General features: G+C 43.6%; 1 protein-coding gene across 4 annotated transcripts in view; it reads right to left on the bottom strand.

Annotated features, from left to right (window-relative positions):
- The window catches only part of FAM131B (family with sequence similarity 131 member B), a 52,476-nt gene that overhangs the window by 12,825 nt on the left and 27,290 nt on the right, over window positions 1-12,361 (bottom strand). For 3 of the 4 annotated variants that reach the window (XM_081845372.1, XM_081845371.1, XM_081845373.1), the window contains exons 2-3: window positions 7,441-7,550; window positions 4,232-4,267 (exon numbers count right to left, since the gene is read on the bottom strand). In XM_081845372.1, the coding sequence (XP_081701498.1) occupies window positions 4,232-4,267; window positions 7,441-7,550 (146 nt within the window). Of the gene's footprint in view, window positions 1-4,231; window positions 4,268-5,029; window positions 5,384-7,440; window positions 7,551-12,361 lie in introns of those variants that run through there. The other variant, XM_081845374.1, reaches the window with a different exon arrangement.

The following is a 12,361-nucleotide window of genomic DNA, read 5'->3' on the forward strand; positions in this document are numbered from 1 at the left end:
TGGATCTGGGGGGAGGGGATGTACAAAGTAATTGTTGAAAGGTTAGCGCCTCTTCAGAGAAGCACAAATCTCTTTGTGAAAAAGAGGGGGTAAAACATGAATCACAAGGGTGAGCCATACCGGGCAGGTGAGTCTCAGGCCATGCCAGCACGCTTCACTCACGCCATTGTACCCATGTCCTTGCCTGATAGGTGTCTGAATCGGCCATTCTTGAGGATGCTTCCCATGCTATCCAGCAAAGCTGTTTGGAACTATTGATCTGAAGTGAGCATGTGTACAGGTGTATGTGGCAATAAACCCCAGGCCATCCCAGCTCTGCAACTCCAGGCTCTGCCCAACAGAATAAAGCTAATTTAAGTTGTCCTCCTTCTCCAACTCCTCCTCACAGAAGCCAAACATAATAAAGTTCACTTCAGCAGGAATTTATTATTCTTGAATAAAAATGGAAGGGATTTGTTCATTAAAAAAAAATGAAGGAAAGCTTTTGTTATGTACTGAGTTTACTAGGATCCAAAAGGCAGCAGTCTGATTGGTCCTAGAACAATAGGATTCAGAATGCAGCAGTCTGATTGGTCCTAGAACAATGGGATCAAGAATGCAGCAGTCTGATTGGTCCACAGGAGCCACCCAATCCAGCTCCAGGTGGAAGGGAATCCGCAACCTGATTGGTCTACAGGAGAATCCCGGAATTAGCCAATCACGTGGGGCACATTTTGTAAATAATGTATATAAGGCAGACATTCTGGGGGAACTTCCATTCCTCCTCACCAGTATGAGCTGAATAAAGAGCATGAAATCCACTCTTGACTCCGAGTATATTTCAGCTTTACTTGCATTTCCTGCCCACATCCTATTTGTATCTGGCTTGGGTTGTTTTTAAAAGGGGTTAGAGGCACAAATTCACAGAGGGTAGATTCACCAGCAGCTATTAGCTAAGATAGCTAAGAATGGAAGTTCTGTGTACAAGGATTCTGATCAACATTTAGCCACTGTGTGAGTTTGGGCCAGTCACTTGGCCAAATCTACTGCACAGGCTTCCTGTGAGGATTATTTGTGTATTTATTTCATTGGTATCCCACTTTTCCTTCAAATCAGCTCAAGGTGACACCCCATTTCATCCTCACAGGAACCCTACAGGGGTTAGGTCAAGAGACAGTAACTGGCTCAAGGTCACCCAGTGAGCTTCATGGCAGAGTGTGGATGTGGACCTTGGTTTCCCTAGTCCTAGGGCAGTACTCTAACCACTACACAACTATGGCTTTAACTCTGTGTTTGTCTTTCTGAAGGAGAAGCCCATGGCTTTCGTTCTAAACTATAAGTAGTGCAAACCATAGCTGGCATGATGTCCAAACTGAGTAAAGGAGAGTGACAAAATTTCAAAATAAATGGGAGCACCTCCTATGTTTAGAAAGAGTGCAATATGAAGAGTTAAACTAAAATGTATGAGGCAATTCACTACTTCTATTACTGAACAGAGAAAAGTAGGCAAATTGTGGTTTCAAATTATAGTGCTTGTGTGCCGCAGAGATGCCCTCATAACCGAAATCCTTAAACGCAGGAAAGTATAATTAAAACGTTTAGCAAAATAAATATTCATCTATCCATCCACCTAATTCAAAAGTACAGATCTCTGCTGCTGCTTCCCTGCCTCTGGGTAACTAATGCAAAGCAGGAGTGGGTGGCAAGGAGGTGCCAGTCCTCACCGGAATGAATGCAGGGAGAGGTGGCGGGCCATTCACATACCCGCTGAGGGCCAATTTTAGTTGATGTGATTCCTAAATGTTCAGCAGGCACCCTTGTAATCACCATGGGTCAGACTGGAAGCAGCAATACACCCATCTTGAGATATAGAATCATAGAATCATAGAATCATAGAGTTGGAAGAGACCACAAGGGCCATCGAGTCCAACCCCCTGCCAAGCAGGAAACACCATCAGAGCACTCCTGACATATGGTTGTCAAGCCTCTGCTTAAAGACCGCCAAAGAAGGAGACTCCACCACACTCCTTGGCAGCAAATTCCACTGTCGAACAGCTCTTACTGTCAGGAAGTTCTTCCTAATGTTTAGGTGGAATCTTCTTTCTTGTAGTTTGGATCCATTGCTCCGTGTCCGCTTCTCTGGAGCAGCAGAAAACAACCTTTCTCCCTCCTCTATGTGACATCCTTTTATATATTTGAACATGGCTATCATATCACCCCTTAACCTCCTCTTCTCCAGGCTAAACATGCCCAGCTCCCTTAGCCATTCCTCATAAGGCATCGTTTCCAGGCCTTTGACCATTTTGGTTGCCCTCCTCTGGACACGTTCCAGTTTGTCAGTGTCCTTCTTGAACTGTGGTGCCCAGAACTGGACACAGTACTCCAGAGCAGGTCTGACCAGAGCAGAATACAGTGGCACTATTACTTCCCTTGATCTAGATGCTATACTCCTATTGATGCAGCCCAGAATTGCATTGGCTTTTTTAGCTGCCGCGTCACACTGTTGGCTCATGTCAAGTTTGTGGTCAACCAAGACTCCTAGATCCTTTTCACATGTACTGCTCTCAAGCCAGGTGTCACCCATCTTGTATTTGTGCCTCTCATTTTTTTTTGCCCAAGTGCAATACTTTACATTTCTCCCTGTTAAAATTCATCTTGTTTGTTTTGGCCCAGTTCTCTAATCTGTCAAGGTCGTTTTGAAGTGTGATCCTGTCCTCTGGGGTGTTAGCCACCCCTCCCAGTTTGGTGTCATCTGCAAATTTGATCAGGATGCCCTTGAGTCCATCATCCAAGTCGTTGATAAAGATGTTGAATAAGACCGGGCCCAAGACAGAACCCTGTGGCACCCCACTAGTCACTCTTCTCCAGGATGAAGAGGAACCATTGATGAGCACCCTTTGGGTTCGGTCAGTCAGCCAGTTACAAATCCACTGAGTGGTAGCATAGTCAAGTCCGCATTTTACCAGCTTCTTTACAAGAATATCATGGGGCACCTTGTCAAATGCCTTGCTGAAATCAAGGTAGGCTACATCCACTGCGTTCCCTTCATCTACCAGGCTTGTAATTCTGTCAAAAAACGAGATCAGGTTAGTCTGACATGACTTATTTTTCAGAAATCCATGCTGACTATTGGTGATCACAGTATTCCTTTCTAAGTGCTCACAGACTGTTTCCTTAATGATCTGCTCCAGAATCTTCCCTGGTATTGATGTCAGACTGACTGGGCGGTAATTATTTGGGTCCTCTCTTTCCCCCTTTTTGAAAATAGGGACAACATTTGCCCTCCTCCAGTCTGCCGGGACTTCGCCTGTTCTCCAGGAATTCTCAAAGATGACTGCCAGTGGTTCTGAGATCACATCTGCCAGTTCTTTTAATACTCTTGGATGCAGTTCATCTGGCCCTGGAGACTTGAATACATCTAAACTAGCCAAGTATTCTTGTACTATCTCCTTAGTTATTCTGGGCTGTGTTTCCTTTGCTGAATCATTTGCTCCAAATTCTTCAGGTCGGGCATTGTTTTCTTTATCGGAGAAGACTGAGGCAAAGAAGGCATTGAGGAGTTCAGCCCTTTCTGTGTCCCCTGTTTGCATTTCACCATCTTCTCCTCTGAGTGACCCCACTGTTTCTTTGTTTTTCCTTTTGCTACGAACATACCCATAAAAGCCTTTTTTGTTGCTTTTAACCTCTCTAGCAAGCCTGAGTTCATTCTGTGCTTTAGCTTTTCTGACTTTGTGTCTACACGTGCTGGCTATTTGTTTGAATTCCTCTTTGGTGCTTTCCCCCCTTTTCCATTTTTTGTACACATCCTTTTTTAATCTTAACTCAGTTAAAAGTTCTTTAGATAGCCACCCTGGCTTCTTTAGGCACCTTCCATGTTTCCATCTCATTGGTATTGCCTGAAGTTGTGCTTTTACTATCTCCCTCTTAACAAACTCCCAGCCATCATGAACTCCCATTCCTTTTAGTATTACTGTCCATGGAATCTCACCCAGCACTTCCCTAAGTTTTATGAAGTCGGCTATATAATCCAAAACCCACCAGTAGCAAGATAGGCTCCCACACAGACACTTGGAGTCTATGCAAGAAAATCTCTTAGGGCAACAGTGGGGAAGCTGGGGCCCTCCAGATGTGGTTCGGCTGAAGCGCCTATCAGTCCTAGTCAGCACAGCCACTGCTCAAGGATGATGGGAGATGTAGTTGAGCAATTCCCAGAGGGCCCACCTCTGTCTTAGGGAATGGGGACGGTACTCACGTTAATGCCATCCCAGGAGAAATCTGTCCGTGTTTGCTATGGAGAAAGAAGAGGCCAGGTTAATGTCACATGTGAGTTCTCTGCATATAACATACATTACTTCCTCTACCAGCTGATCCTACTGGTTACTATGAACAACCTACTACAGTGGTACCTCGGGGTTAATTACTTAATCCATTCCGGAGGTCCGTTCTTAACTTGAAACTGTTCTTAACCTGAAGCACCACTTTAGCTAATGGGGCCTCCTGCTGCCGCTGCGCCACCGGAGCACGATTTCTGTTCTCATCCTGAAGCAAAGTTCTTAACCTGAAGCACTATTTCTGGGTTAGAGTCTGAGTCTGTAACCTGAAGCGTATGTAACCTGAAGCGTATGTAACCTGAGGTACCACTGTACTTAATCGCTTATTGAAAAAGGGTGTTACTCCTTCACTTTAAGGGTGCATGCTTGGAAGAGCATCCCTGTCCAATTTGCTCCTGATGGCCACAGCCGTACGTGTGCAGCCATCATGTGCTACATAAAGAATAAGACAGATGAAAGACAAAGAGAAGAACAGAAGTGGGCTGGGAGAAAGGGAGAGAGAACCACAGGCATGCAGAATATATATATAAAACTCTTCTGGGATTAGGAATCCCATGGCGATCAAACCCCTTCAGTCTTTTATGGCTGAACACTAGATCTCTGACACCAGCAGACGTACATTCAAAGGGGATGAATGTGCAAGATTAAAAGCTTATTCACAACAGTAACGGATGATTAAGTGCATATAGATTTATACAACAATATGGAGCTCTCTGTACCTTGAGGCTAGAGGCTTTCTTCTGCTCCCCTGCATGCTGCCCATTTCCCCCCCTGTTTTTCTACATTCATTCAAGCTCCTTTGGTTCTGCTGCTTCCAACTTCTCTTCATGAGCCCTGTCTTCCTTTTGTTCTTTCCTTTAGCCCTCCATTTTCTATTGTGCCATCTTACTTTCAGAATCCCCTTTCACTGCAAATATATGTTCTGCATTGGCTATACACACATTAAAATTTAGCTTTTCTCACATGCTTCTGCCCCCAGTTCAGGGGTGGCCTTGCAGGTGCTGTTGGGTTATAATTCCCATCAACTCCAATGATTGGTTTTGCTGGCTGTGTCTGATGAGAGTTGTAGTCCCGCGGCACCTAGAGAGCCACAAGCTAACCAGCCCTGCCCTGACTGAACTGTTTCTCTTCCCTCCCCATCTCAGCTCAGCCCTTCAGTTCCCCTCTTCAGTTTCTTTCATGCTCTGTTCCGTTTTCTCCAAATTACAAACTCGCAGGCAAAAACTGTGACACACACCCTATGCACAATCCAGCTCGTCATGAATAAACATGACGGTAATGCACAGCTAGTTGCATGGAAAGGAGAATGAGGATGCACATTTGAAAGCACACAGAAATGTGCCCACCATTCAAATTCATGCGCAGTGCGCCTCTGAATGCGCATCCAATTTATCCAAATCCAGGCAGTAGATGTGTGCTCACAGGCCTGCTTATATGCACAGATCTCCTTAGCTGAGGGAAGGAGTTTGTCTAGCTAGTTATTCTAAAGATAAGCCTTGAATATTAAACATAGACTTTGGGAGGTGCTGCCAGTCAAAGTAGACAGTACCTATGCTGGATCACATCTAGGGTCTGTCTGGTCCAGCAGTTGCTCTCCAACAATGGGCAATGAGATGGAAAGTTCACAAGATCAGCAAGATGGCACCAAACGACTCCCCTCTTGAGCCACTCTAGTGCCGGCGGGTTAGGTGGCATCCTGGTAACACACTGACACCAACCATCATCGCACAAAGAGAGGGATTTCTGGAGTCATCCCCTACAGCTTAGCAGAGATGTACTGAAATGAAACTCTCAACCTCATTGCATTTGCAATGGTGAGAGATTCATAAAGCTAAAGTGGCCTGTTTGAATAAAAATAGTATTCATCTTTTGAAAAGACCAAAGGTCTCATCAGATTGCATTCACTGAAGCTTATTACCGGTACACAGGTAACTCACATGCATAAAATGACAGATGGTGCAGCGGCTGCCAAACAACAAAAATAACACCGTCTACAGAAACCACTGCCTGGTAATCAAACGGCAGATATCTGATAGCAAATTTAGAGCAAAAAGAGGAGATTCTTCTCTGTATGGCAACAGCAAGGCAAGAATATGCTATAGATTCTGTAGCATCCTTTTGCATTGTTGCAGCCACCCAAAGAAGCTTCTCCTCTTCTTGTTGAAAATTCGCTATCAGATCCCTGCCTCTATACCAAGGGTGGGCAACTTCCAGACCTAATTATGCTGGCTAAGTCATGCCAACTTGTCATCAGTTGTCTATGACATCAGGCATGGAGCAGGTAATAACCTGGTTCAGCCAAAAGGTGATGCCTGCACATCCCTATATGAAGTGTTGTGCACACGTCTCTGTCAGGTCTTATAAAGTGCCCCGCAAGGTATTTATAAAACGTAATGAAACATTAAAAACACAACAACAGCAACAACTAAAAACAGTTGCAAGCATTCTTTAAAAAAAAAACCATTGCAAACATTATCAGCTAAAGATCTCAGAGTTGCCAGGAACAGTGGCTTTCAACCACCTGATGCCTCTGTTAACAGGAATGTTTTTAAATTCCTTCCAAAAGTCAACAATGAGGCAGGGCATTCTGCAAATGGGGAAGCACCACTGAAATGGCCCTGTCACACCGCCAACTGGGCAGCCACCAGTGGTACTTTGAAAGTGGCTATCTCTGCAAAGTGGTCTTTCAGATCCATGCAGGCAGAACAGGGCAACCAACATCATTGCGACATGAGATGATTACAGGTGGGTAGTCCCACACACCAGTCATACTCGGCCCATGAGATGCAGGGGAGATAATGGTCTGGCCCACAGTATAGAGAATATCACAGTATTGCCAACACACATCCAGACCATTGGGCAAATTAGAAACTGTCCCAGATACCCACTTCATGGAGAACATCTGAGATGTCCCAAAGTTCCATGTACCTGGAATCAAACTCATTTGGCTCTAATCAAGTAGTCCGCTGCTACTCAAAATTAAATTGTGCAGAAAATGCATAAAACAAACTACGTCTGGGACTCATTCTCTAATGCAAACAAAGAAGCACACTGCCTTCTGTCACTTTATGCTCTCCAAACTTGATCCTGATACTCTGTCTTCTTAAGAGGACACGGAATGGATACTTACCTCGGTGGACGGCCGGTGGATGCTGCTGCCATGGAGTGAGCTGGTGCTGTCCATATTGATCTGGTCAACATCTTTTAGTCCTTTCCAGTCCACAGCAATCACCTCGTTTCCTGCAATCGCACAGAAACTGCGTCAGAGCTTGCTGCTGCTTCCATCATACAGATTTCATTCCAAAACTGGAACATCCACTGCGTTTATCCAAGCCATAGTGATACAAGCCATTCGCTGGGTCAATAACTCACGCTCTTGTTAAAATTAAGGAGAGGACGGGGAGTTGTTTTATGGTTAACAAATCAAAGACCACAAATTTACTTTACAATCTTACATGGCAGCAACGGGAGAAATACCTGTGAGGGCCAGGAAAGGCTCTTTTTCAAATAAAAAAATATAAAAAATCCCCAGGCTCACCATCCACTAAAGACAACGGATGTATTTCAATGCCGAATACTAGTCAAGCTGAGAGGTAAAACAACTTTGCTCCAGGTACAATGAAATCAGCACAAACTCTAAATATTAAGTTCAAATATTGGTTATCAACAACCAATATCATCGCTCAAATAAGGAATACGATAAATTTAATTCCGTTTTAAAATACAGATTATTAAAGGTGACTGATGATAAAACATAGGTTATTCAGCATTGCTTGAAGACAAGCTTCAAATAGGATGTGTTCAGACAGACCTTTAGTGGAGGGCCTTCTATTTTTTTACCTCTCAAAAAGCTTTCAAAATGCCTTTGACAGATGTCCTCCTTACTAGCAATTCTGACCCCACTATCAAGCATATTTCCTGCTCCTCACTCCTTCATCAGGCTGGCTGTTTATCCTATTTATTTTTTAAAGTATAGCGCTAATGTCTATACATTACACATGAATGTGTTCTTGTTTCTGTTGTTGTTAAAGCAAAATCCATCTTAAGGGAGCTGCAAAACATTTCTAGGGAGAAGGATTAGTGGTACCCCACATGCTGGTCAACTAGTACAGTTCACAACCAGCTTCAGCTACAAACTGGCTTAACCGGTTTCCCACCTTAGCTTCATCCTGAACAGGGAGCCTTCTATGTTTGTAGTATTCTGAGCCATGTTCCACAGCCACTCAACTGCTCAAATAATATAGGACTGTACACACACACCCTTAAATATCAAATATCAAATGCCAAACAGAAACAGTCTATGTGCAATCCTTACTGAATCTACAAACAAAGATAAATTTAAATTTGTAAAGGAATTAAACAGAAAAATAACAGAACAAAAATAGGATGCAATACAGATCCTTGGGGCATTCAACTTTCTACATTCAACTTTCTTCCATTGAGATAACTGTCCATTTATTCTTAACCTCTGCTTCCCATTTCTTAAGCAGTTATTTATCCACATGAAGAGATCTCCTCATGTTCCATGACTCCTAAGCTTACTCAAGAGTCTGTCTGAACTGCACCAGAAGATTTTGGAGGAGTGTGAAATGCGAAGGGTAGACAAATTTTGACCTGCACATTGGTCCAAGAGGTGTAGATCAGGTCATTTCATTTAGGAATTTGCAAATATCTAATTCCTTAACCATCATTCTTAAGGCTGAAAGAAGAGTTCAAACAAGAGAGGTGGTTTTAAAAGAAAAACAGCTTGAATGGCACATATCGTGTTGTCTTGTGTTCATTCCTTTGAGTGCAATAAAGCCAGTTATCATCCGTTAAGAAGGAATGTAGAAGCCTGCAAGAGGGACCGTGAGACCAACTGTTCAAAGATCACATTTGATTCAGACTGAGGATGCATGTATAGGTAGCCTTGAAACAAGGTTTGAAACTGAGAAAGCACAACATCTGATCCTGAGGTGAGAGACGATGATAAACCAAAAGAAACTTTAGTCACACAAAGCACCTGTGAGACTTGATGACAATAATATAGACACAGAGATTCCCATTACTAGCTTGAAAGAGAAAGTGACCCAGATCCCTAAGAACTTTACCTTCGAAAATGTTAATTTTATTTCATGGCTCTGAGTGCATCATATTTGCGGCAACAGATGTTATATTTTATTTTTATTCCCCAGCCAAGTAAGTCCCCTTCCTGCTCAGCAGTGATCCATTAGCTCATATTTTCAAGTGCATTTTTATAAGCCTAATTTTCTACCTGCGCATTAATCACAGCTTTTCTGCCCACAGGACTTTAGCGTTTGCCATTCTCTATAATCAAATAAAAGTGCATTGCCCATATTGCAAGTAAAAGTGTGTTGCTTTTGTACAGCAAACCAGTTGTCCGACCTAAAGCATTTAAACTCTCAAGATATGGCCTGAACTGAAAGCACAAGACCATCATCTTGCTGAAGCTAAACAGGTCTTGCCCTGGTCAGCATCTTTCAAAGGAGACCTCCTGGAAATCACATGTATTCCACCTTAAGGACCTAAGAAAGCCTCTGTTGCATCAGGTCAAAGGCCCACCTATTTCAGCATCCTGTGAGATACATACATAATTCTATCTTTATGCTGCCTTTCCAGCCTTTGCATTGTTAAAACCATGCTCAAGGCAGCTTACAACATGATTACAAACATAACAAAAGTAAGGTAAAGGTAAAGGGAATCCGAGACCAGGGAGAAGAGTCGGTGGAAGAAGACTGGAAAAAGTTTAAAGACTATTTACAGAAATACTGTAAAATTAATGAATGTTAGAAAAATGTTAGAATGAAGTTATATGGCTTCAGTAGAAAGGTTATAAGGAATCAAATATAAACAGATTAATAGAGTATTAAAGGAAAAAATAAGGTTAGAATGTGGTAAGATAATTATAGGATAGAAAACAGAGGAAGATGGAAAGGAATTGCTGAAACAATTAACAGAAGTGGGATACAAAAAGGGAGGTGTGAGGAGGTCGTTGAAGTAAGTGAATGAAAGATAAGATTTTGAAATTGTTTGATGTGTTTTAAACTGTTTTGTTCTGTTTTGTTTAATGTGTTTGTGTTATGTTTTTTACCTTTGTTGTTTGTAGTGTTTAAATTGTTGGAAAACTAATAAATATTACTTTCAAAAAAAAAAAAAAAAAAAGGTAAAGGGACCCCTGACAATTAAGTCCAGTCGCGAATGCTCTGGGGTTGCGTCGCTCATCTCGCTTTACAGGCTGAGGGAGCCAGCGTTTGTCCGCTTCTGCAGACAGTTTTTCCAGGTCATGTGGCTAGCATGACTAAGCCATTTCTGGAGAAACCAAAGCAGCACATGGAAACGTCATTTACCTTCCCGCTGGAGCAGTACCTATTTATCTACTTGCACTGTGTGCTTTCGAACTGCTAGGTTGGCAGGAGCTGGGACCGAACAACGGGAGCTCACCTCGTCGCGGGGATTCGATTGGCAAGCCCAAGCAGCACAGTGGTTTAACCCACAGCGCCACCCGTGTTCCTTATAACAAAAGTAGTCATAACCAATAAATAAAACATCAAAAAGTACAAAACCAAGTTGAAGCAATTTCCAAATAAATCACAACAGCATCTAAAATAAGGATACACAAAAATTAATACCTCCACACCAAGTCTCCGCTTTTGTACATGGAATTAGTCCAGGCCCCGCCCTCCCCGGTCAGGTGGAAAGAGGCCTGCAAGACATGGAGCCGGTCTTCCAGGACTCACAACCAAGATGCCCAAGGGAAGACCACAAGCAGGACTTGAGTACAACAGCATTTTCCCCTCTCAGGATTTCCAGCAACTAGTATCCAGAGGTCCACTGCCTCCAACAGTGCAGGCAGAACATAGCCATGATGGAAGAAAGGGTGGGTATAAGTGCATGAGAGTAACTAGACTGGCTTGGTATTATTTGGTGGCTGTTAAAAAAATTGTTGGGACGCGGGTGGCACTGTGGGTTAAACCTCAGAGCCTGGGAAAGTCGGCGGTTTTAATCCCCGCAACGGAGTGAGCTCCCGTTGCTCGGTCCCAGCTCCTGCCAACCTAGCAGTTTGAAAGCACGTCAAAGTGCAAGTAGATAAATAGGTACTGCTCCAGCAGGAAGGTAAATGGCATTTCCGTGCGCTGCTCTGGTTCGTCAGAAGCGGCTTAGTCATGCTGGCCACATGACCTGGAAGCTGTATGCCGGCTCCCTCGGCCAGTAAAGCAAGATGAGTGCCACAACCCCAGAGTCGGTCACGACTGGACCTAATGGTCAGGGGTTCCTTTACCTTTACCTAAAAAAATTGTAGTATTTTTTCCCCTCCCAGATGCTTACAAATCCTGTATTTTATATATTTTTCAAAAAATGTGCTTCTGCAAACACAAGTACAGCAACCTGTGGACAGGATTACAACTGAGTTCTTCCTGTGCTGCCCATTGGCATCAGATATTAAACACTAGGAAATGTAGAATTCAGCAGGGAATAGTCAGGACAGGAGCATGAGGTCTCTATAGATACCAGGATAATCTTGACTTTGAAGTGTGTGGCACCTACGGTTAAAACAGGGTTCCCCTTGAATCTGGCTTGGAGCCCATCACTATGGAAAAGGCAGCAATGTGGATTTCCTGCAGCTGCTCTTCTCTCGTTTTCTAGCAGGAACTTATTTCCCATAGCTAGGCAACCAAACCTCTCTGCAGTTCAGGGGCTACTGGTGTCACATCCATATTCAGCCACTTCATAGCAAAGAGTCATTTGGACCAGCAAAGGACTTGGACTTGTCTTTCGCAGGTGGGCAGTGCATCTATGTGCCCATTTAATGCCCAAGAAACTCTAGAAGCACCTCTAGGGAATCAGTGCCCAGGGATCTTCTCTGGAGCAATCCCTATGAAAGTTGGTGGGAGTTGTGCAAAAGCACACTACTGCTCATTGATTACCATGTGGCTACTACTGGAGAATGGGACGCGGGTGGCACCGTGGGTTAAACCACACTGCCTAGGACTTGCCGATCAGAAGGTCGGCAGTTCGAATCCCCGCGATGGGGTGAGCTCCCGTTGCTCGGT

This window comes from Podarcis erhardii (genome assembly GCF_964252035.2).
Source record: "Podarcis erhardii genome assembly, chromosome: 17".
Lineage (NCBI taxonomy): Eukaryota > Metazoa > Chordata > Lepidosauria > Squamata > Lacertidae > Podarcis > Podarcis erhardii.